General features: G+C 45.0%; 2 protein-coding genes across 2 annotated transcripts in view; both read left to right on the top strand.

Moving 5' to 3' along the window:
• Positions 1 to 13,980, top strand: part of PPFIBP1 (PTPRF interacting protein, binding protein 1 (liprin beta 1)) — a 39,734-nt gene extending 25,754 nt beyond the window's left edge. The window contains exons 14-25 of the mRNA XM_010188449.1: positions 804 to 975; positions 4,770 to 4,911; positions 5,192 to 5,320; positions 5,990 to 6,140; positions 7,359 to 7,470; positions 7,617 to 7,705; positions 9,431 to 9,553; positions 10,359 to 10,484; positions 11,337 to 11,525; positions 12,086 to 12,265; positions 12,614 to 12,679; positions 13,449 to 13,980. Coding sequence (XP_010186751.1) covers positions 804 to 975; positions 4,770 to 4,911; positions 5,192 to 5,320; positions 5,990 to 6,140; positions 7,359 to 7,470; positions 7,617 to 7,705; positions 9,431 to 9,553; positions 10,359 to 10,484; positions 11,337 to 11,525; positions 12,086 to 12,265; positions 12,614 to 12,679; positions 13,449 to 13,535 — 1,566 coding nt within the window. The 3' untranslated portion in view covers positions 13,536 to 13,980. The remainder of the gene's footprint in view (positions 1 to 803; positions 976 to 4,769; positions 4,912 to 5,191; positions 5,321 to 5,989; positions 6,141 to 7,358; positions 7,471 to 7,616; positions 7,706 to 9,430; positions 9,554 to 10,358; positions 10,485 to 11,336; positions 11,526 to 12,085; positions 12,266 to 12,613; positions 12,680 to 13,448) is intronic.
• Positions 13,981 to 18,134: 4,154 nt separating this feature from the next.
• Positions 18,135 to 18,873, top strand: REP15 (RAB15 effector protein). The gene is given in 2 exon segments (XM_010188448.1): positions 18,135 to 18,574; positions 18,576 to 18,873. Coding segments are annotated over 2 exon segments (738 nt in total).
• The last annotated feature ends 6,180 nt before the right edge of the window (positions 18,874 to 25,053 follow it).

The raw sequence follows: 25,053 nt of genomic DNA, 5'->3' as shown, positions 1-25,053 counted from the left end.
CAATTTTGCCGTGGTACTGTATGGCCAGAGTTTGCATGCAACAATTACTACCTATAGGAAGACCTGAGCAGAAGCAACAGACCTCAGATACCACTCATTAGGATAATGCTGTATCCATTCAGCAGAAGCCAAAGGATCATATTTAAATTGTGAATGGGTTTGCTTTTTCCTTTAAAGAGACAGTGAAACAACTGGCAAGGTTAAAACTACTGCTTTGAATCTGTTAACTGGTATGTCTGATGTCTGTCCTGGCACTTATATTCCTTGCTCGATACTTAATTTATTCTCAGCTTTGTCAGTGGACATAGTCAATTAATCCATTAATTCTGAAATTGCAGAGCAGTGATAGACAAAAGGGGCTGTCTGGTGCTTGGCAGAGAACCAATATGCTGTCCCTCATTGCTTCCCACTGCCCTTACAGCTACCAGTGGGGGAAACAGTATACCTGGATAGCTGGAAAAGTTCAAAACCCTCCAGGACTATATTTTTGCCTTTTCTGTAATTGTAAGCTAGACTTTTAGAAACTGAGAAACATCTGCTGAGAGAAGATAAGTTACTCTCGGAAGGTAGTGAGAGTAGTCCTGGGTCCTGAATGTGTTCAAATTAAGCTCTCTATGTTTTCTTCTATAGCTTTTATTTTCCTCTGTGTATGTTTTCCTCTATGGCTTTTGTATTCTGTTTCTCTTGTAGTAATGAATGAGAGCGACTCTCCTGATTTTCTGTCAGCGGTCACTTTGCAGTCTCTCTCAAAAGGCTTTTTGCAATTCCCTGATATTGAATCTTTATTTCCCTAACATGAACAGGTTAAACCTCCTGTGGAAGGTAATAATTTCGCAACCCTCCCTCCGAAGTCTCCTTCTCATGGTATCACGGGCGACGAGGATAGTTTTGGTACCCGTAAAGCCAGGTCTTCATTTGGACGAGGATTTTTCAAGATAAAAAATAACAAGAGGACTGCTAGTGCCCCAAATCTGGGTAGGTAACGTGCACCTGCATGCAGATTCTGTGTCTTTTGAACAGAGGTCTTATCAATGGCTGTAGCTGTCTGAAGAACCAGGAAGGCCGGCCTTAGTCTCACTGTGACTTGGCAGCACTTTTCTCTAGTAGAATGTTTGGAAAATAGCAAACAGCAACAAGAAGGAAAAAAACCTCACAAACAACTAAACCTCACTAATGTAATGAAGTATTTGATCTGTTTAAACGTCTGCTGTGATATTTCCCCATGAACCTTGTAGTGAATTGCTGCTGTTTTGAAATGCTAGCTGTCTGGCAGTACTTCATGCATGGAATTTGTGGGCTTTTTTTTTTGTCCTGGCTCCATCCTTTGTTTATCTTTCATAAGATTTTCAGATGTACAGAAATGAGGCAGCAGCACTCAAGTCATCGTCTTTATTTTATGTGTATTTAAGCAGCCTTACAAAAGAGATAGTGACAACAGGAACAAGATTCACAAGTTATTCAAGCTCACGTTTATTTTTGGGCCTGTGATGAAGGGGGGGGTTGTTTTGGTACTGTCATTTGATGACATTTGCATATGACAAATAAATAAACAAAATGTTCTGCTTAATGCAGAAGTCGCTGTTGCCACCAACTGAAATCCTGCTTGTGTTCACTGCTCTGCTGTGGTAGTCTTTCCACTGTTCCAGTTCAAGCACCAAGTCTCTGCATCAGATCTACTGCCATTTATCTGAAGTTTTTGGCTTTCTCTTGCACGAGGTTTAGGAATTTAGCTCTGTCTTTCAGAAGCCTGAAGGGGGAAATAGCTTCTGCTTTGTTGAGGAGAAGAGTCTTCCGTTCCTACTTACTCAAGGACAGTTTTAGACTTTTGTTCAAAAGAAATAACATGCATACACATTTATTATACATGACTCATACTTTCCTGTGACATGTAGCATGGGAACTTGCTAGCTTATTTGGGATAGATGTACAATTACTGCTTCTGTTTGTTTCATCTGTGCTTTTGTGTAATCATTTGTTTAATCCTGAAATTAATTTGTCTGACAAAGTGGAGTACTTGTGGCTGTCGTAAAGGATTGGAAGATGGGCCATCTAGATCAGGGTCCTGTGACTTTGTGTAAGTTATTTATGTTATCCAGCTTTCAGTGCTTCCATCTGTAAAATTGGTGTCTGGATACTTTGCCACCTCACAGGAGCCTGCATGGATCACCTGCACAATGTGTTGTGGAGCAAGTGACGTCCCCGCACTGAAGAGACTGCGGGGCTCTTCTACCCTCTCTACCACAGAGCTCTGCTACATTTCTTTTTTTGTGATAGGGAGGGTTAACAGTGAATTGGTAATCCTAATCTCTGTGTGAATTCAGTGTTGCGTGTAGCACATGTGTCTTGTGTACCTCCCTCCTTTTGTCTTGTATTTTGCCGATGTAATTTTTGAGCTGTGTTTTACCTTGTCCCTCTGCGTATTCTCTCCCCTTGTGCTGCGTGTGGTTATGTGCGTTGTTTGGATATCTGAAGATCGCAGTCGAAGTGCAAGTGCACCTACTTTAGGTATAGTAATCCTGCATGTCTGCCTGTACCAGCGCTGTGTTGTATCTGCTGCTAACAGCTGGTTATGGCCACACACTTTTAAAACAAGAACTAGACACCAGAGCTCTGCATCGGAATTCTTGTCCACCACTAAAAGGAGTTTTCATGTAACACCTGCCATCTGCTAAAAGTCAGCTGCGCCATTTCTCGGTAACCACTACTAATGAGAGATTGCGGGTTCATTTGCAGAGATCTTTGGTGTAACTTTGAGCACAAAGTTACCCACAGACCCAGGTAGCAGGTGAGAATCAGGGGTGTTTGAATACCTGAGGCACCTTTGTGCTGTTGTCTGTCCTGGAACCCCTAGAAAGGTGTAGAGGGTGGTGAAGAGGGAATGAGGTAAATGTCCTAGGCATTCACTTAGGGAAGTTCTGGAGGGAAGGATATGTAATTCCTCTTCTAAGAAGTAGTTATATTTATTATGTAATAAACAAATGAGAAATAATTGGGGCAGATGGGGATGGAGATATTCGTGTGCTAAAAACCAGTCTTGTGGTGTAAGTGTTCCCTGAGTGGTTCTGACAGGCCCAAGTGAGACCTGCAGGGTCCTGCCTTAGCAAGCGGAGATGTGTCAGTCAGGGTTGGGGTACAGCTGCCCGCCCGGTGTGCCTCTTGCTGACAAGACCAAGTGCTCTGGGCCGTCTCAGGTTCTGCTGTAGCCCCTTAAAGGTCGGGGTTGTGTTAGTGCCTGAAAGGGAATGGGGTACAAGAAGCAAATGTTGCAATACCCGCAAATCTCTGCTACTAATGCACCCAACCTCGTCCTGGTATTCTCTCACTAGAGTGCTGTTTAAATGCATTTATGATAAGCTAGCAATTTTTCTTACACAAGTAAAGCAGAAACCACAAATGCAAAAGCCTGGTTCGACATTAGTGCTGTCTCTCACCAGCAGGATCCCTGTATTCAGTAGTGGTCAGAGTGCCAAGAAATTATCTTTTATGTGACCTTGTTGCTTCACTGCAAGGTTTAACATCTAAAGCACTGGTGGGAAGTGGGACATCTTCAAATGTATTCTGGCTGAGTCATCTAGACTTTGCCCAGCAGAAAGATATGCTGGCAAAGCCTGCAGTTTGTTGCTGTTCATGGCACATTGTGCCCACCTCAGCACTAACTCTGTGGCCTGAGACCATGTGTCCCAGCAATATATGCTCTACCTTGATTCACGTAACTTGTTTGGTTTTCTCCTGGAAGTCCGAGAGTCCCTTCCAAAACCAAATGATGGTCATCTAATTACACAGCCATGTTAAAAGATGGTAAAAGTGGTTACAGGCCTGACTGTCGGCCCGCTGCAGGCTGCTTTGCCATGGCTGCTTCATCTGAACAGGCTCGTGCTGTCACTGTTCCCCAGCAAGTGATGTAAACTCCACGGGGTGATTTTATTCAGCTGTCTGGCACTTGCTGGCACATCTCTGCTTACGTAGCCTAGCAGATACTGCAATTCTTGTAGTTTTCTTTTTAAACGATCTTAAAATTGTTTTCTTCTTTGTTAGTTTAGCTTTTACTAAACTATCTTGTGACAACTTCACTTTTAGGAACAGGAGCCCTCAGGTTTGTTATCATAGTAATAAACACAGAGCAAAGTTTTAATGCTATTAGGGTGGGTGTGTAGGGTCACTAATCAGAGGTGCTTTGTGCATCCCACTATAGAGAAGATCTAGCTCAGACAGAGCCTAAGCTCCCTGGCGTTTCTCTGCAGAGGAACAAATTATTTCTCAAATTGCAGAAGTGAGGGGAAAAGGGCCTTCCTGCTCCTGGGGCAGAAGGAGTTATTTGTTGCTGGAATTTTCTAGATGGGGAACTTAGGGGATACTTCAAGTTATTAGGAAAGATGCCTGCAGGGAAATTATTTATTTTTCCGTGCTTTGGAGACTCCTGGTTTGGTCCCCTTCCGCACCTAATTGTTTCTAGGCATCGGCATGCCTCAGCTCTGTCTGTGAAAGGACTGTGGGAGCACTCGCCGAGGAAAAGTAAACTTAGGATTTAATTCATGGATTGATTCACAAGGTGGATGCAAGGCGTTTAACTGGTGCAAAGCATTGCCTTGGAGTGTTCCCAGTCTGGCCAGGAGGAACACATGTTGTTTCTCCTGGATTTTCCCAGCCCTCTTTGTCCCATTTTCTTAACATGGTGGCTCTCAATTTTAGCAAGAGTTGTTCCCGAGTTCAGGAGTATGTCTGTACATCCTGTGCAAGCAAGTTTTGACGGGGCTTTTCGTTTCTAATAGCTGAAACGGAGAAGGGATCTGCAGATCACTTGGATCTGGCTGGCTTGCCCCCTCGCCCAAAAGAAACAGATAGTCTACAGATGACTCCACCTTCTCCAGATTCCAAGAAAAAGGCCAGAGGGATCAAGAAGTTATTTGGAAGGTAAGTAAAAGATGAGAAATTACTGTTGTCCAGAGCTGGGGCTTGCACGGGGGTTTGCTGGGAGCACATCTTCCCTTTTTTCCCCTCCAACCTGTGGCTCCGTGGTTTGCTGTCTCAAGGGCAGCAGCCAGTGTTCTATTTGAGTGAGCTACCAGCAGATTGATGAGCGGTGGAGGAAGAGCTACAAACCCCACAGGAGATCTTACCTATATTGATTGCAGTAGTAGAAGCATGCCTTTTCCTCGGTCAGATGCAAATCTGCTTTCTTCCTTTAAACTAGACTTAAAAGAAGTCAGTCTACCACCTTCAACCCAGATGACATGTCCGAGACAGAGTTCAAGAGAGGAGGGACAAGAGCAACGGCGGGGCCGCGACTGGGCTGGTCTCGAGACCTGGGGCAGTCTCACAAGTAAGATGAGTGGTGCAAGGTGTGCTCTTGTTTGCCTTCTTGGCAGCTCCAGTCAAGCATGGGGTCCAAAGTGTGGTGCCAAAATGAAATGTCCCCTCTCCTGGGAAATGGAAACAGTCAGATCCAGGCCGTTTCCTCCTTTAAGAGATGGTCTTTGCAGGGTTGAGGTTGGTTGGGTGGTGAGGTCCTGCTGCAAGTGGAGCCTTCCTTGCGTGTGGCTCCACAGAAGTGCAGCTGTGGGGCTGTGTGAAACAGGACGTGAGCCCTCATGTGGCAATGACAGATGTTCCTCTGGTGTGTTTCCTGCTGCACCTCTGGGGATTAAAGGTTCAAGTAAAACATTATGGTCTGTCTTCAGAGTTTTAGCCACCCTAGGCAGCAGAGGTGGTTGTTCCAGTAGTATTAACAGACTGTGTTTATTGTGATAGTGGCAGGAGATCAGCACTAATCAGCACTTCGTGGTGCTAACGGGTCAGAAGAAGAGACGCCCTTTTCCTCTTGCAGCTCACCTAACAGCCAACAGCGATGCCCGTTCTTCCCCAGAGATTGTCCCAGCTCCCACAAAATACTCATTAATTAGGCTTATGTTTTTGTTTTATCATTATGTATGAGAACAGAAGATCTGAGGTACAGGATTTAATCAGTCTTTTTTGATAAAAACTTCCATAGTGAGCTGGACATGCCATTCGCAAAGTGGACGAAGGAGCAGGTTTGCAACTGGCTTCAGGACCAAGGGCTGGGCTCTTACATGAGTAATGGCAAACACTGGATACTGTCTGGGCAAACGCTTCTGCAGGCTTCTCAGCAGGATCTGGAAAAGGTGAGAAATACTGGAAACACTGCTTTCAATGAGACATACAAAACATTGCTGTTATTGTGCATGTAAATCATGTCTGTAAGGTACATCCAGTAAAAAAAAAAGTATAATAAAAAAAAAATTTTTTTAAATTTTGTTGTCTGCATTGATACCAAATCTGTTTCTTTTTAGTTGAAGTTTTGTAGAAATGTAATGCTCTGTAATGAAACTAATAATTACAAATACATTATTTAACTTCATTATCCATGGACATAGCAATCAGCTATGCCACTTTAAAAATAGCACACAACAGTGCCTCATTATCATATGGGTTTGTAGATTAATTAGCACTTGTGTGTGGTACAGTGTATGGTAATGTAAAACACTGCTGTTTTGGTCTGACTGTATTTTCTGCCCATTTTACACAAAGAGGAATGAGGATTTGCTATACATAAGAGTGATCAATCCTTTTGTCTCAAATTGTTTTCATGTTGCTTTCTAAAACTAAAAACATTTTAAAAGATGATTCAATCTGTACTTTGAGTCCACAGTCTTTTGCTAACACTTGAATTTTCAGCTTTTGAAAATTACTATCCTCACCAAATAGTAACCCTGTTTTCTCAGTGAGGGAGTGAGCTAATTCAAGTTTGCAGTTACACTACAACCAGAATAAGTAAAATGTGATATGGACGTAGTGGCTAGTAATAATGTTATCAGAGGTAACACTAACTGACAAGGACTGGTGAAAGTGTATATGGGATTGAAGAGATCCCAGAATGGCTGCATATGCAGCTAAACTGAGAAAGGTGTTATGCATTTGGAAGTATTAATACATTTCAGTAATTCCTAGGACCTTCATATGTTCTTAACTAAATAATTCATTTAACCTTACCTGCCTAAGTGGGAGGAAAGGAAGTAATCCCATCTAGTCCTTTTCTGAATGCTAACATGTTTTATATTGTTGGGCTTTTTTAACATGGCATGAGAATACTGTGGCTGACATTTTCATACAGTTTGGAATCCACTACATTTTGAAGTTAATCCATCACAGTGAGCAAGTCTTTCCATAGTGCTGAACAAGTGCTAAAATGATGCTGATATTCAGAAAATACAGAATACACCTGCCAGGTCACCAGCAAGTGCTGTGTACAGTGTGACTCTCTGAAACCATATGGAATTGAAGAGAAGGAGAAATAAAATACAGTATTGTCTCTAGCTTTGCTGCTTTCCTTACTTTCACAGGAGCTTGGAATAAAGCACCCATTGCATCGGAAGAAGCTACAGCTTGCTCTGCAGGCACTTGGGTCTGAAGAGGAAAACAATCATGGAAAACTGGATTACCACTGGGTTACCAGTAAGATTTTATTACATCCTGAAGCAGCAACTTTTGATAGGGTCGCCTAATCATGGCTAATATGGGGCTCAAAGAGTAGGAATAAGAGTAACTGGTGCTGGGTGATTTGGCTGCCACACTAATGTGAGTGTCTGCCTCTGCCTTAGGGTGGCTGGATGACATTGGCCTCCCCCAGTATAAGACCCAGTTTGATGAAGGAAAGGTGGACGGTCGAATGCTCCATTACATGAGTGTGGTGAGTAAATGGCTTTTCTTTTCTTTTCCTGACATTTTTTTCATGATCTTTCATGTTTCTCCCCACTTCAGTGCATGCTGGTATACCTCCAGATAGCTTACTGAAGATCAGGTGAGACCAGAGAGACCTGCTTTCACTGTGCCTGTTGTTGTGACTGCATAGATATTAAATTCACTTAACACCCTTCAACCTCTCCATCCACCTTCTGTCTTCCTCCTAATCCCATTGGGTTAATCCACCAGCAACAGCAGCCTTTTTTGCATCCCACAGCACAAGCTGCTGTGCCTTACCACACACCTCCTTTTTTCTTCAGTGAGCAAACCTTCAGTCTGCTTACCTTCACATCCACATTCGTGTGCATGCTTAGGTGAAGAGAACCCAGGCCGTTTCTTTTCAAGAAAATTGCAGTTTTAAGAACCAGCTTGTTTCAAAACAGGTTACATTTAAAAGCTTTTGCGTAATGTCTTTCAAAACGCTTAGCACCAGCATCAGCTCCTCACTTTACTGCTGGTCAGGTGAAGCCAACCCAGCAGGTTTCCTTTTTGTACGTTCTCAGGTAAGATGAGATAAGACCTTTTGTTCTTCTCTTGAGACACAAAGCAAACTGACCATCACCAATGTTATTTCCTTCTGTATGACAAAGAATGTATCAATCACAGTGCTGTTCTCTGATGAGCCATGCCTTGGGCAGAGTAGAAGTAACCTTTTTATGCCACACTTGCATGTATTTTGTATAGTCTTTACATTAGCACCAGCAGGGAGCCTAGGGTTGGTCTAAGTCTCCTCCTGTAAGACAAGTGCAGAGCTGCTGAGGAAGTGCAGCTGCTGCCCAGGACTGACCTTCCTTGACTACCTGGCATGACTCTGCTGTTAAATGGACTTTGGTCAAATGTCCTGCTTATGTAGTGTGCTTTTGTGCTTGTTTTCTTTAGTTTTTTTTAGTTCAGACATTAATATAAAAATAGAAGGTAGTTTCTTTCTTTTGCTGCTCATGTGTCCCTGGCATGTGTGAGGGGAAATTGACAGTCCTGGCCAACCTGCCCTCCTTCCCTTAAATCATAGCGGGTGCCTGTGCAAGGTAGGAGCTACACAGTGATGGTGAGCTGGGGCCAATGAGACTTATGGTGAGCCTCTCTTCAGCCTGGGTATGGTCACCCTTTACATCATTCCGTTGCTTGTCACAAGCATTTTAAAAAGCATTTATCATTTGCAGTTGTGGGAGATCAACCTGACACACCTTCATATTTTTCTTCTTCCCTCTCTTTTCTTCATTCTAACCATACAGAATGCCTCCATTTTCAGGGTAATTTATTGTTTTCAGTTAAATTTTAGCTGGACGTTTGTTGTATTAAAACTTTTGTCAAGATTAAATGCAAATACTAGGTGAATCTAATGCACTGCGTTTGGGAAGCTGTCCAGTCTCTAATCAGATTGCTGAGGATGTGTCATCTCACCCTCTCCCCTCCTCGTTACCCCAAGTTTCTTGTACTAAGCTCTGTACCCTATGTGAAGAACATCACCCAGGAGCAAGTACAGAGCAACACAAGAAGCTTTTCTTTTCGGACAGATGACTTGATGTTAATTTTGCCTCATGTATTAAAATCTTACCCTAGAGTGTTTAAGATGTGCCATTTTAACCCAAGGTCTGAAGCAGTCTCCTCCAGTCAGGTGTTTGTTCCACCAGTAAGCAAGTTTGTTTATTAACTCCCCCTTCCTCTTCAACAGGATGACTTGCTGTCCTTGAAAGTTGTCAGCGTCCTCCACCACCTCAGCATCAAAAGAGCCATTCAAGTTTTGAGAATAAATAACTTCGAGCCAAACTGTCTGCGCAGGAGGCCGTCTGATGAGGTACTGCTTTAAGATGAAACTCGGAAGAGGAATGTTACAGGGTTTTTCCCTGGTGTTTCTGATTATTCCTGCTCTTCCCTCTTCTTCTTCCTATTTCATTCTGTTTCATTTTTTGTTTCCTTTTTCTTATGTTGTTCTTTGCTCTGCCATTACTACTTGAAACATCACTTTCCCTCCTCCACCTGTCATGGCCCCAGACTAAAGTCCCCTTGCCAGATCTCCTGCCTCTCTTCCTAGCCAACAGCTGACTGTTTTGGTTTAGTCTCTCATGTGCTGTCTGGAACATAAATCTTCTTGAACTCAGCCCACTGCTGCCATGAGTCTCGTGTAACTCTCTGGAAAATAGATGACTGTGTCAAAATTTACTGTGTAAAAGGAGTTTGGCCTTGTTACCAGATGAGAGACTGCAATCAGTTTGTTTTGGAAGCAGGATATGCTGGATGGGGCAGTGAATGATGAAGCAACTCAGGCTCTTGGATTTAGATCCACAGTGTATATCTGCAAGAAAAGCACAGTGGCTCATGGAGCTAGATAGATTTTCAGTTATACTGGTAGAAATTGCAAGTAGTCTTAGTGCATAGCAGGATAACCAAAAGGCACGAGGCATAATGCAGACCTGCCCACTGTTCAGACTCGTCTCCATGCTGGTATTGCTGCAAGATAGCAATCCAAAAAGGGGGGGTTTTTCTCAAGTGCGAAGTGAGCTTGCATTCATTAAGGGCAGAGGAGGTTTGTTTCAGTAAGACTGGGACTGGGACAGCTGAGTTGGGAATTCTCCTTAACCTCCTGTTCCTCCTGTTCCCAGAATAACGTGACACCTTCTGAGGTCACCCAGTGGACCAATCATCGTGTCATGGAGTGGTTACGCTCCGTCGATCTGGCAGAATATGCTCCTAATCTGCGGGGGAGCGGCGTGCATGGGGGCCTGATGGTAAGGCTTTAGTCTGGCTTATACCATTTTATTAAAAAAAACCAACGTGGCTGAGAATCACTAGAGCAAAGTTCTGACATTATCTTTGCTGTACACACCTCATCTTCTTAGTCTGATTAATAATAAACCCCTATCAAAATGTATTGCCCTATAGTTTAAAGGACATTAATGTCTTGGACAGAATTACTGTGGGCAGCAATGGATTTGATTATCAGTATTCCACTCAATTTACTTTAGGTATGGCATTCTCCACTTCCTGTTCTATCATGCTGTACGCTGCTATCATGCTGTTAAACAGCGACTGTCTTCCTTCCTAGACCTGGATATATTTTTATTTTGTGAGGAAGGCTTGTTACTTTTGTAAAATTTGTGATTTCAGTGTCAAACCAGGATTGTTTTTAATTGCTCTACCATCAGATAGTCCAAGCAAGAGACTTCTACTTGCAGAAGTTTGTTGTGGTGGTTAAGAGATATATCCCTGCTCTCAAAACATTTTATGTCCATTTTTTTCCATCATTCCTCTGGCTACATTTTCTAGAATTAAAGAGAACAATGGGTAAATATTTTGTGGCAGCTTCACACATTCCATGAGTTAAGAGTGGATTTATCTGTTCCTTTCTTCTTGCCTGCAAATTTGTTTCTATTTGTAACTCGAGAAGGAAAGCCTGCAGGTAGTGTTTAATGAATCCTTTAACTAGTTAACTCTCTTTTCTCCCTCTTTGTTGCGTATTTCCTCTAAAATACAAACAAAAACCCCAAAGCAACTTAGGAAGTGACTGAGATAGGTTTGCCTGTTGAGGCCTCATCAGACAGTACTGGCTTCAGCTGGGTTCTCTGTGGTTTGATTAATAGGTTTTGGAGCCTCGATTCAATGTAGAAACCATGGCACAGTTGCTGAACATCCCACCAAACAAGACGCTACTGAGACGGCACTTGGCGACTCATTTCAACCTCCTCATTGGGCAGGAGGCCCAGCAGCAGAAACGCGAAGCCATGGAGTCCCCAGACTATGTCCTCTTAACAGCAACTGCCAAAGTAAAGGTAGGTCGCTTGTTCTGGGTCAGTGCATGAGCTTCCAGGCAGACATTCAGGTCTCCAGTGTGCTTGTTTTACCTATAATTGAAGGGCAGTTCGGAAAGGTGTGAGAAAAGGGGCTGCCTGCTAATGTAAGAAACACAGGAGCTGGACTCAGCAGATCTGGGTTTGACACTTGTGTCTACCATGCACGCATCATGTCTCAGCCTCTCATATGTGCAGACAAGAGGTAGCGCTCCTGTGTTGTCCTTCTGTCTGTACTATAAGAAGTTTGGGATGGAGGCTGTCTCTTCCTGTTTATATGCTCATCGTTTAATGCAGTGGGACTGTGATCTCATTTGGGATCCTTTAAATGGTAGTGTCTTAATAATGGTGGACTAAGTGGACACATTCTTTTGGATGTAACTGTTGTGAAATACAGCTCTTCAGATGATCTTTGTTAGAAGAGCAGTGGGGTTTTGACCCTTCCTCATCTTTTTACATTGAACACCAAATGCAAGAGTCAGAGATCTGTTAATTCTTTGCTGACTCCCTAACTTCTTGTCAATCTTCTCTTCACTTGTCAGCCAAAGAAACTTGCCTTCAGCAATTTTGGGAGCCTGAGGAAGAAGAAGCAAGATGATGTGGAGGAGTATGTGTGTCCTATGGAGCTGGGACGGGCGTCTGGAAGTGGATCGAAGAAGGGTTTTAAGTCTGGCCTGGATATGCGAGTGTATGACGACGATGATTTGGACAGGCTGGAGCAGGTAAGGCAGTTCTAGCAGTTTGGAGCCCTTGACTGTGCTGTCAGGTTTGGTGGAAATCCTTCCTTTTCCCAGGGAAACCTTCCCTTGGCTTTGGCCTGTGAAGGTCCTGACTTCTGGCAGTCCCGCAGCGTTACTAACAAATGCATTTCTCAGGCCAAGAAGGTTCAAGCTGTGAATGCTGTGCCTTTAGGACCTACTCTGGCATAACTGTCCTTTCCTCTCCTAACAGAGCACGCACCTCCTTTGCTCTGACTATGCATGGTGTTATCAAGCAGTATATGCTGCACTTAATTGCCACTCTGTCATTGCATGTGATGGATTTATTATTCATTATCTGTTTTTTTGTAGATGGAAGATTCAGAAGGGACAGTGAGGCAAATAGGAGCGTTTTCTGAAGGCATCAACAACTTGACAGTAAGGCTTAAAAGTGGGGTCTGTGGAATAACATCTCTGTCTCTGTAAGATGGTATAAACCCCTTGGTAGTTACACCTTAGCACCACTATTTAACAGAAACACACAAAGTACAACTTTTCTTCACTATTCCTGGCTCTGTCAAGCAGCTGAGTTTTGTAGATTTGAAGGCAATTGCTTCAGTTGATTTCAGTGCATACCAAGAGATAGTCTGGATGGAGTGAAGCACCACTGGTCTCTGAGGCCTGCAGAATGTCAAATACTATGCAAATTATGGGTATTGTGAACCCTTATCAGAACTAGGGCTCAGATGAGGTCCTTTTTGTACAGGAACAGAGGGCAAAAGAAAGATTAGTGGTTGAGGAAGATACCCACCCATCCTGGTCAGGAGGCTCCCCTGGCTGGCAGTGGTGGCCCATGGCCACCAGCCCTCTTTGCTGACTCTCCACCCCTCAGTGAAGGCAGAGGACCCAGCTCTAAGCTGGCTGGTTAGCCTTGGGCAGTGGGTTGCCAGCTAATGGTCATGGTGCATTTTCTGGTGGAAACCCAGCCCCAGCCTGTGCTCCCCCAGGCATTTGGACCAGCAGAAAGGGGATTGAGCCGAGAGCTGGTCAGGAACCAGCGTGGCTGAAAAATGTCCTCAGCAGAAGGAAGCGGTGGCTGGCGAGCGGGGGACAGCGGTGTTTGCTGGGCACCCAACTGGAACATCCCTGGGGCTTGATTTTAGTTGTGAGGGCCTGAACCTTGCCTCTTCCCTCCTTTCCTTTCTAGCACATGTTGAAAGAAGACGAAATGTTTAAAGACTTTGCGACTCGCTCTCCTAGCACCAGTATAACAGATGAGGACTCCAACGTGTGATGGTAACCACCAGGCACTGACAAAGGCTCACTTTCCTATGTGCAAGAAACGTCGTCATCACACGTGACGGACAGCAGATCGTGTACATTACATTGCTCTTGCTTCTGTTTGCTAGAAGTAATATTGGAGGGTGGAGGATTTTTAAAAAAAGGAGGGGGGGAGAAAGGGTGCCGACTCTAAAGTTGCCATAAGAAATACTCAGACACTGGTGAATGGTAATTGTTTTTACTATATTTAATGTACAAACTGGTGATACGTTTCAGAGTGTTGCATTTAAATTTCCATGGTATCAGTGCTCCTTTTGCTTATTCACGGCCTCAGATAATCCTTTATACTGTTTCAAAATAACAGATGATGTTAGGTAGAAGTATTGTGTCTGTAGATATTGTGCATCAGCTTCCTCTAGGCTCTCAGCTGAAAAAAGATGTTACTGCTCTTTTTCAAGTGCATTTGTTCAGCACAAATACCAGTTTTGCCCTTCCGATGGTATCCAATGTAGGATTTTAGTCATCCACGCCCTGTGTAAACTCCTCAGTAGCTCTTGACTGTTGCCCTTATTTTTATACGGTTTTGTAAAAAAAAAAAAAAAAAGAAAAAGAGAAAAAAGTATATGAAGTACATATAAAAGTAACAAATTTTGTGTGGTAGAGTGGTGGAAAGTTCAAGGTGTGGGGGAAGGGGAGAGGGTTATAAAAGGATTATCCCAGTTTGCATACCAGCTGGTTACTGGAAAAGGCAGGCTGACCTTTGGAACTGTTTGCTTTCCGTGCTTTTTACTAAGTGCACAGTTTAACGATCTTCCATTTGGGATGAAGCAATTAGAAAGCATGTTTCTTCTAGCAGTGACTCTTAGGGAAACTGCACGTTTTACCATGTCACCTTTCTCGTTCCCAGCGGCAGTAATTGCAGCATTCAAGCAAGGTCATTAACGCTTCTGTGACGTAAAGTTGAGAGTACTCCCTGCGTATGGAAGGGATGTTTCTGTGCTGTGACTAACGTAAAGATGGTGTTAAAGTTATATAGAGAAATGTATAGGAAATACATTATTTCATAATATTAAACCTAAGGTGGGACTTTTCCTCCCAAATTCAAATATCAAACATGTTGCTCATCATTTTATCTCTTTAAAGCGGAGCTCCTCAGAGCTTTTGAAGATCGTCAGATTTTAAAAATCCTACCTAGCCAGTGGAAGTCTTTTGTCAGACTTCCGGTATTGCGAGGTGTCCTAGCCAAAAGCCATCCAAAACAAGTAACACTGTTTACCACAGTGGTCGTTTGTGTGGTGTTGAACGTTGCATGTATTTTAGCACAATGGCATGAAGCTTCTTTGCTCTGTAAAGGCAAAAACCATTCAGCTGGCCTTGTTCCTTGCGGTGGTGTGTTGCTTTGCCAAGCGTTTGTCACCCGTTTCGCCGCTCTCCTCGCTGGAAGTGAGACTGTTTGAGACGTTGCTGGGGCGGTGCGAGGGACGTTGGATTTGCGCTGACTTTGTGGGCGTTTCTGAAACGCTGCTACCGAAGTTGGGGAAGGGAGAAAGGTTCTTGCAGGGGCTTCCAGGGAGCTCCCATCAGATGTTGGCGTAGATTGGAGACACATTCTAGCATGATATTGTTTTAACCTGATATGCTATTGCCAGCCTGGTTCTTTGTAAGATGTGCAGTGTAGGCTGCTATTTATGTACCAAGATGAAAAATGTAATGTGGGCCACTTGTGTTATACATAGTATAAAGCCCTGCCATTTCCTCTTTAGCAACAAGCCAGGCAAACAATCCATAATGTATACATACAATAGTTTGTGCTGCTTACCATTTGTCTACAAACAGATGACAACTGATGCTTTATTCAGAATTCCTGACTAAGTAATGTCCGCAAATAATTTGCCGTCTGTTGTTTCTTCCTCTGCAGTCTTGGGGGTGTTCGAGCCATTTTACTCGAGCAAAAATACCACATTGTGTAACGCCTGCCGTCAGCTTTGGGGTGCAGATGCTTGGGATGGGAATTCAGAGCTCGCTTTCTGTGAATACTCTGCAATATGGTTATTACTTCCATGTAAGTTGGGCTTGAGACCCTGCTCTCCCAAATGCTGCAGAAGCAACGGGAAGCACATGATGCATCTGAGCAAAAGTGTTCTCTAGACTCGCCCTCACTAGACGCGGGCTAGTGAACATAATGACTGGGGACAAAAAGGGGCTGGTGACACATTACTGCATGCTGAAGTAGGCACAAACAGATACTCTTCAGTCCAGTGCTATTAGCAAGTGCATCAGCAGCAGCAGCAGCAGATGGTTCATCTTAAGTCTGGTTGTAAGTGGCATTCTCTCCGAACAACCCTTTTCCTGCGTTCACCGGTTGGAAACCGGGTCGTCCCTTCGAAGCTGGCTGTCATCTGAACCTTGGTTATTTTGTGGGGGTGGAATGTGAAAGCAAGTGGTAAAGTCGGGAAGTTTATGTGCGCATGTGCACACCAGTGATACCGCTGGAGTATTTTAATTTGTACGTTTGAAGAGGGCAGCGTAACTACTGTGTATTGCCATGTAAAATCCAATAAAGTCTGTGGAAAATGCCAACTGTTTCTGGAAGCTGGTTCCTTATTAATATGTCCTCTTTTTTTCCTTTTTATTTTCCTAGGAAGCTTGTTTCGTTCTACTTAAAGGAGGGAGAAGGGGCAAAATCACATGTTTTTTGTGGACTCCTTTGTTGATGGTGCCTGCAGAAAGACTCAGCTAACAGCTGAGAAATCAAGTACCACAAGTCTTTTTACTTATTTCTGTGATCCCAATTTGAACCAACCTGGGTTGTTTGGTGTGGTGTGAGGAGAAGGAGCTCTCCTGTTGCTCAGTGTGTGCTCCTCAGTGAGTCCTTGCAGGGTGCCAAAGGAAGGACCAGCTCTGGCCCTTCTCACTGTAAGGGGCAGCCATCTCTCTGTTTCCCAGGGTTGTCTCCATCCCCAGGCCCTCAGCAGTCACAGGAGCTGCACCTACTTTGCCAACAGGAGTTGAGCTTCCCCAAACTACATTTTGTTGATGGGATGCAGGTACAAATGGTGATCAGTGTTTTGCCCAGCTTAGCCCAGATAATGGACCAGAGAATGCAGAGCCCCTATTTTGTGACCTTCATCTCTGTGCCTTTTGTTCACCAGAACATTTGGGTGAGAACACTGAGGATAGGCACTTTGAAACCTAGGGTATAATAAACATTTGGTGTCTGTTTACAGCGATGAGGAAAAGATAGATGTGGATCAGTCGAGAGCTCATGGAGACTAAAGCCAGCTTTTTTGTTTTCTCAAATTACATAAATGCTTAAGAATGGAGAAGTAATCCAGAATAACCTCTGGAATGATTCTTCTGCTTCCCGTCCATAGGTGGTGTTGCTTCCTGGCTTTCCCCTTAGAAGTTGTACTTACCCTACCTGCATGCTTTTTTATGCCTTGCACTGCTTTGTTGTTGTGAACGCTTAATACATTTTGCTTCCAGTCAGAGGTAACAGGAGAAGCAGCAGCGCCCTGCTCCTGATCGTAACCATGAGAGGGTCACAGAGGAATGGAGATGGGCCCGTGATGCACTTGAAGACCCATGGAAGAACCAACATGTATGTAGGACATGATGTGTTTCTTAGAGAGGGACCCAAGGGCAGCAGCGGGACTGACCAGCCCATGCACCTGAGAAGGTGTTTCCCTGAGAGTGGCAGGAGCACGTGAACGACTGTAGGCAAAAGGAGACAGAAACCAAATTAAGAAGTTTTGAGCAATGAGAGAAAAGAGGACAAAGAGAGACTCAGTGCTTTTTTCACTCATTCAAATGAAAAGGAGGAGGAGTAAGAGCATCATTTGGCAGTACAGAGCCTGTATCTTTGGACTGATGGTGAGATCCTGGACTGACGAAGAGACCTTTGGCACCACTAACAGCCAGAGGTGAACAGGATTTGCAGCAGTAGTGTACATTCTGGCTTTCACAGCTACAGAGACTGGACTTTTTTAAGGTTAGGAAGCTTGCTTGTAGCTGTATTTGGTAGTCGTGCATGGTGGTGCATTGACTGTTCAAGCTTCCCTGTGCATTGCTGTGCAGCAGCAGTGGATATTTGGCTACAGACAAACAGCCCATCAGAACAGATGACTGACTGTCATTTCAAGCACCCTGTAGAAGGTCTTCGTTTTGGATGTGCAGCCTTCTCTGGGGGATTACAAGAACAGGGTTGTTTCATCTCTGGAAAACACCCAGTGCCAATAAAGTGGCTTCTCTGTAATAGTCCTGGAAAGGAGATCAGAGGAGATAAGATCAGACTGGAACGCGATAGCATCAGCTAAAGAAATGGTGCCGGAATTAACAATAAGGAAAATGAGCACCAATGAACGTGGTAGGTGTGAAAGTTACTGGGCCTGTTGGGCTGGTCGCTGCTCAGCCAACTGTGGAGAAACACACCCAGGAGAAAGCCCATCTGACCTGCGGGACAGCAGCCTGCTCACAGTGCTCGGCTCTGCCGCTGCCATGGCCTTCGTCTGGAAGATGGCAGGTGACCGTCTGCACACCAAATAGGTCTGGCTGAGCCCAGCACCCACAGAGCCTTCGCTGAAAAGGGACGGGACTTCCCGAGGTGATCTGTATGTGGAAACAACCTCCTCCTGCACAGAACATGGGCCAGAAGGTCTCACATGAGGATGACCAGGAGAGCAAGGCTGAAAATCTCTTCATCTGTGAAGTCTTCAGCCAAGGCGTGGTCCGTGCATCTCAAAGGCTGAGGGACTATCTTGGCTTCGTGGATCCTCAGAGCAAATTCCAGCCGGCCACAAACACGCTGAGCGAGATCTTCTTGGTCAACTTCATCAGCTTCTGTGTGGAAAAAGGAGTGGAGGAACACATCACGACCAGCAAAATGACCAAGCAGCAGTCCTCCCTGTTCGGGGTGGACTGGATCTGGACCCTGTCTGGAGCTGACAAGCAAATCCAGCTTCAGCTTGCCGTGCAGGCTTTGCAGCTGGCTGAGCTGCTCCGCGGCGAAGGCGGCCCGGCCGAGACGCCGGAGGACTGCTGCCAGGAAGCCGCGCTTCCAAAATATGAGCAGGTTTGAGAAGCTGGCCGAGTTCTGCTGCCTGGTGGGGCAGGATTGCCTGGGTTTGTTCATCGTGTTTGGCGTGCCAGGGAAGCCCAAGGACATCCGAGGAGTCCTGCTAGACAGCATTGCCAAGGAGGAGCAAAAATGCTGCCTGTCGGGCAGGAATGTGCTGGGGCAATTTGTCACCAGTACTGACAGCTTCCTCCCCACAAAAGACATGTTGGAGAACTGCCTCGGTGCAAAAAACAGACCAAAGGAGGTGGGCAACGTGTACATAAGCTTTCTGTAAAGCTGAGGTTAACAGCAGAGCCTCTCTGCACTTCAGCACTAGAGGCTGCACAGGGCTCAACTCTTCTTTGGCTTTTCCTCTTGCCCGCCATTCTCTCCACCCCCTTATTCCCACCGTCTCCTTTACTCATCACATTCCTTCGGCTCCCACAGGAGCCAGGCTGAGTCAGTCTCTCCAGGTTTTAATACAACAGCATGTACCTGCCAGAAAAATCTGATTGTAGAAGGCACATCATTTTTCCAGCACATTTTCTTTGCCAGGCATTAAGTCTTGGCTGGAGGCAATGAAAGCCCTGAGCCTCTGGGAGGTCATGGTAGACTTCACTCACAGCCTTTGTTTACTGTGTGACAGGTTTTTTTTTCCTGTAATGAGGGGTTGAGTCTGTAAGAAAATGTCATGGTGCCTGTCAGAAGATTTGCATTGAGCGTGAAGGACAATACAGGGACTTGAAAATGCTGTTTTGGAGGCGTGAGCTGGTTCACAACTAAGAGGAAAAGCCCTTCCCCAGAGAAATGGGCTGCAGGACAAGCTCTTCATATTTGCGGCCTGTTAAAAGTCAATCAGTGCCGGGCTACTGAGCCTTGGAGCTGTACCTGAGGGGCAGGGTTGGTCCCAGCTGCAAAGCCTGTTCCTGCCTGCAAAGCCTGTTCCTGCAGGGTGGCTGTGCCAGGCCAAGGTGTGGCAAAAGGTCCTGGCAGCTGTTAAAGAAAACTTGGGAAAATCAAAAAACCGGGGTCAAAATCCTGGCCCTGGAGATATTGGTGGAAGCTTTTGCTTTTCAGGCCCCCAAAGGCAGCTCCTTGACCACTCGTGGCAGAAAGCAGAAGTCTGGAGGAGGCAAAATTATTTCATTTTTGAAATTTGTTTCCAGTAGCTTAGCAGCTGATTGCATTTATGAACTGATTTATTCCATTTCCATAAGCTTTTAGCGGACAAAGTGAGACTTCTGTGTTGCACAGTTTTAATTGCTTTCAGCCATTGTTAACCAGTGGAGGAAGACATGGGCAGTTTTCAAACTGGTAAACTCACTTTGTTTCTAAGTATCTGAATAGTTCTGTCAGTGCAAAACTCCTCTGCCTGCACTTCTCTTGTAGAATTCTATTTAACAGAATAAAAATAATTTCAGAAGCTCATTCAAATGTAACTATTTACTATTTGAGTTATAAGAAGGGGTAGCTGTGACAGCTGAGAAATAAAGGCTGTTATTTACACAGCCATTTAAAAAAGAGCATAAAGAAGCTGTAGCCTCAGTGCCAAAGTTTTCGCAGTTTTCCGTGGTGTAGGTGTGGAGGCGGAAAGGTGAACTGAGGTATAAACAAACACAGAGACCTCTATTTTTTGCCGAGTCACAAATGTAGCTGGGTATGGAGGAGGGAGGCCTTTAAGTTTTGAAATAGTTCACTGAGATACAGCTGTTTTTAAAGCACTGGTGATGTCATTTACTTGTGTGTGTCGCAGGGGTTTGATGGGACAGCAAGGGCTGGTGCTGGTGGTTTACACAGAAGATACACATAGCTCTGAGGATCTGTGTTGAGTGAGGACTCTAGGCCCATTCAGGAGGGTTGGGTTGGTGGGGTTTGGAGTTGTTTTTTGGGGGGGGGCGGGTTTGCCTGTTTAGAATAACATCATAACCAATACTGCAGCAGGATTGATTGGTTTATAAAAGACTAGCAGAAGAGCTTTAATTTTGCATTAAATTGGTATATTTCTTACTTATAACTGGTGTGTGGCTCTTCAGCTATTTGGTTCTGTAGGAATGCTCTCTCTCTGAAAACTGGTTGGTTGTGTTTCCTTTGGCTGTTTTGCATGGTTTTTTCAGTACTGAAAAGGGAAGGGGAAAATCAGAATGCCTTGACTCTCCAGAGTTTGAACTATGGAAGTGGGCAGTTGCCCATTTGGTTCGTGTCCTCCAAAGTGGCCGTGGTACCTCAGAGTTGTCACTGAGGCTGCATGGTTATTCTGGGAGCCAGAGTGCATCGCCCAGGCTGTGCCACACTCTTGGCCTGAACTGCCTGGAGGGTTTCAGCCCAGGAGCCCAGGCCCCCTGTGACACCGGGAACTGCCCAAGGCTCTGTACTGTGGCTAATAATGGTGCAGATGCACAACAAAGTATTTAATGATTTGACTCTGCTCATTGATCCAGCCAAGCTGAACTGGAGTCTCAGCTCAGGTGATTCACAGCCATACCACAGCCTTCTGTAACTGCACATGCAGAGGTACCAGGTGAGGTGCTGACTGTGGGCCGTTCAGTCCCATGGTAAGCAAAGTGAAGGGCTTGGCTTGGCTTGGTTTTTCCCTTTGCAGATCATTTGTTAATGTATAGTGTAGTATAACGTATAGTTATCATAGTTGACGCTGTAGTTGAGCTCAAGAGCTCTCGGAAGCGTACCTCAGCAAAGAAGGGCTTCTGCCAGAAGAGGAAACTTGCCACACTGCTGCTGCTGGCCAGTTGCCTAACCAGGCAGGTCTTCATATCAAAAGCAAAAGAGCAGAACACCTCACCCCACCCTTTCTTAAGAAACTTTAATTTAAGAAGCACGATTACCTTATCACAGGATACACATATCCACCCTACCTGAGGCCACCAGGAGTTTCTGACTCAAGCAGAGATGGCCTGGACCCTTCGTGCCACTGCTCTGTTACTCCAGGAGAGCATCTGGCATGCCCTGCACCCTTCTGTTAACAGGTGTAGCAGCCTGGCCTGCGTACCCCAAGCTGGATGCTATGTGGACACTGCCTGGCTGTCATGAAATCGCACCAAAATGGCTACATGCACACAGATAATGAACTCAAACAAGCTTTAATCTGCAATTGAAATGAAGCAGACAAAACTTCATTCACCAAAACAACATCCCACTGACATTCAACAAATACAGGTTCGATATGCTGGTTGGGAATATTACCAGACACGGCTGGGTTTAGAATTCTTAAGTTTCTGGCCAAACGATCCAAAATGTGCACTCACTCACTCACTCACCAAAAAAGGGAGGGCTCTCAATCTCGAGAAGTTACCTTAAGTGGTGTCCCAACTCAAGGGGAGAGTCCCTGACTGCAGACCCGCTGCGCTGAGGAGGACCGACTCGAATGAGTCCTCCGACGGGGCCCCATTTATACCCTGGTCGAATCTGATCTGTGGTCAATACACGGCTGTGTCATCCCCTACTGGCTGAGGACCCCAACTTTCCCGCCTTTGACCCCCACTGTGTGGCCCAGACATGAGCTGTAAGGGGGAGGAGGCAGTCCTGGTGCCACCAGGGCCAGAAACTTTAGCACTGTCTTTGCTGGGTTTTTCTCAGGTCTTTAGTAGGGTGGGTGCATCTGCCACACTGGCAGAGGCCTTAATCGATATCCCTCGGCCACAGGGTGACCCCTCTCCCAGACTCTGGGAGGATAAACCCCACCCCAACCTCCCCCTCCCCACCCTGCTGCTGGTTAGCTCAGCATAGGATGCATCCACCACAAGTGGACAGTTGCAACAGATTATTTGGTTAGAAACTGTGCACTTGCAGGAATTTGCTGCAACTCGCTGTCTGTGTACACTCTGAAACACCCTTTGCTGGGAGCCAGGCCTAGGCCAGAGAACAGCCTGGCTCTGTCTTGTGATTGATGTGCTGGGAGCGCTGTGTGCCGTCTGGAGCAGAGCTGTTTAAGAACAGCGTCTTGTTCTGTTCATTCAAACTGTAGGGTGGGATGACATGGAGGGCACAGTCCCCAGGAGCACTAAGGAACTGCTGTCGCTAATCCCTTGCACTGTTCAAACAAGGAAAGTTGCAGATCCCTGCTGATCCAACCCCATTTTGCTGTCTCTCTCCCCCCCCCCCCCCCCCAGATGTGTAAGAAGTTACAAGGCCAGCATGGCTGCTGCACTGGCTTTGCCCAAGTAAGGCTTCTTTTCTTCCTGTTCGCTTAGGCAGGATCAAGAGAAAAGCTCAGGAACAGTATGAGGCTCCTTTCTGTAAACCAAGTTAATTTTACCTAAAACATTCGGCAGCCACTACTACATCCTTGAGGCAATGAGTATTTCCTTACCTGTCATGCAGTGCCTCAAAGAGAAAGCAGAGTGCCCCTTCCTCCTATAGCAACTGGGGGCCAGGTGAGGAATTGTTTAGGTGATCGCTTTCACCACACACAGCCCAGAACCAAGGGCTGCTCGGAGCGCTGGACCCGTGGCTGTGGCAGGGCTGACATCAGCACCCAGCAGGAAGCACAGAGCCAGGACTGCTGCAGCACCATGAGAAGCACACAGGCTCAAGCCTCAGCTATGGGACTGAGATTGAGGAATGGCTCCATTCCTACCCCCGTCCTCTCAAATCCTCTTCTGCAACAGGAACCATACCCAGAGGAAGACCCCTGGCTGCATCCAAGCCTGTCTTCAGAGTTTCTGGGGGACATCTTCCTCTGCACACTGTGGAGAGTGCAGCAGCAGATGCACTCCCAGTAAAGGCAAAGCAGCAGCAGCCCTGTCAATCCTGTTTCTCTCAGGAAGCTTTCCACAAAACACCTTCACCCAGCTGCTTTGGGACAAGGAGGGTAGCAGTACTCAGCACCACTCATCACAAAACAGGAGGAATATTCATATCTTCTGCAAGACAGATGAAATGGCTCAAGGGAAAAACAAAACCAACTTTAATGACTGATGTGTTTAAATGCTACAGTACAGGACCATCAAGCAAAAGGGACTTGACACAGTTTTGTTTCAGTAGGTTATACAAAACCCCTCTCTTTATTTATTAAAAGAGCCTCCTGTTCACAAGGAAGATGTACAAAGGTAAAAAGAAGAGACTAGAGTGACAGAAAATCAGACAGTTTGCTCCTTAACTGGGCATCCAAACACAGCAATTTGCACCAAACTCCAACAAAAGAAAGAAACCTTCCCTTTCTAGAGTGTTTTACAACTATAGTTCAGCTCTTACCAAGTTGAAGATGATGTGCTGAGTAACACACAGGTGCTTCACCTGCAAGGTACTTTATTTCTTACACAGATGTCAACAAAGCCACTAACCGAATAAGCAGAGGCAGCAATACAAAACAGTTTATGTGTAACCAGCTGGAGTTATATTTTACAAGAAAACTTCATTAAATACAATCATGAAAAAAGCTACGTGTGATATACACAGTGACATAAACCAGCAGCAAGATAACTTCTCTATTTCTGCTTTTTGCCTTCTAAAAAAGGGACTGAAACTTACTTGAGTATTAGCTGAACTTCAGAGCACAGTTTTAAAGAACAAGTTTCAGAGGCACACATCAAAAATTCAAGACTTCAGCATCAAGTGTCTAATTAATAAATTTAATAACAGCATTATCCATTCAAGGTTCCTTAAATTATCTTTTTCTCCTTTTAATTCATACTGAAAATTAACCTTTTAAGTGCCCAGTACCCATCTGTTGTACAGGCACAAACGAAAACATGGCAAGCTATAACCTCAAGCACCTACCTGGATCTTTAAAAAAGGGATACCATACACTGACACTTAGAGCTAGCTAGCATCCAAATTACTTCATATATGACTAAACATCCTTTTGGTCACTCAGATTTTATCACCAGAAGAAGATTTTCAGTTTCCTAGGTTCCTTGCAGGACAGCTCTACTCTCAGCAGCACCTCTGTTGTTCAGAAGCAGAAGGCTCAGCACACAAGGTGCCATAAGTTTACTGAAGATTAGGTAAAAGGCTGCTGTAAAAAAAAGGTACATTAAACAAAATAAAAATCAAACCTCTAGTAAACAGCATCTAAGAAACAGGTTTAGATTCTGTGAGACATTTGAGTTTGCTGTCAGTTTGGTGACTTAAGGCTGTTCCCACGGATCCCTACCAACCAAAACCCTGTGGAGCTTTGCCTGAGCAAGACACGCAGGCGAATCTCCCAACCGCACATACACAGCACCCAGAGCTGGGCCACTGCTGAAACCCACCCTGGCAGTGAAACCTGAGCCCCTGTGTTCCAAATTACCTCTGGGAAACAAGGAACTAAAACAAGAGCAGTTTTCACCCAGTGTTTTTTTTCACTGCACAGGACATGCAGAACAACTGCTTTCATCCTCTTGTGTCACCACCTGCTATTTAAAAGTAAGTACAAAAGTTAGTAGTTTTTTCAGTATTCCACAGCTATTTGTGGACAGTTCACAAAGCTGCCTGCTTCCTGTAGTTGCTTTCATTGCTCAGGGATAAGAACTGTGAC

This window comes from Mesitornis unicolor, unplaced genomic scaffold (assembly GCF_000695765.1).
Source record: "Mesitornis unicolor isolate BGI_N332 unplaced genomic scaffold, ASM69576v1 scaffold33217, whole genome shotgun sequence".
Classification (NCBI taxonomy): Eukaryota; Metazoa; Chordata; class Aves; order Mesitornithiformes; family Mesitornithidae; genus Mesitornis; species Mesitornis unicolor.
This window is presented reverse-complemented; position numbering and strand designations above follow the sequence as displayed.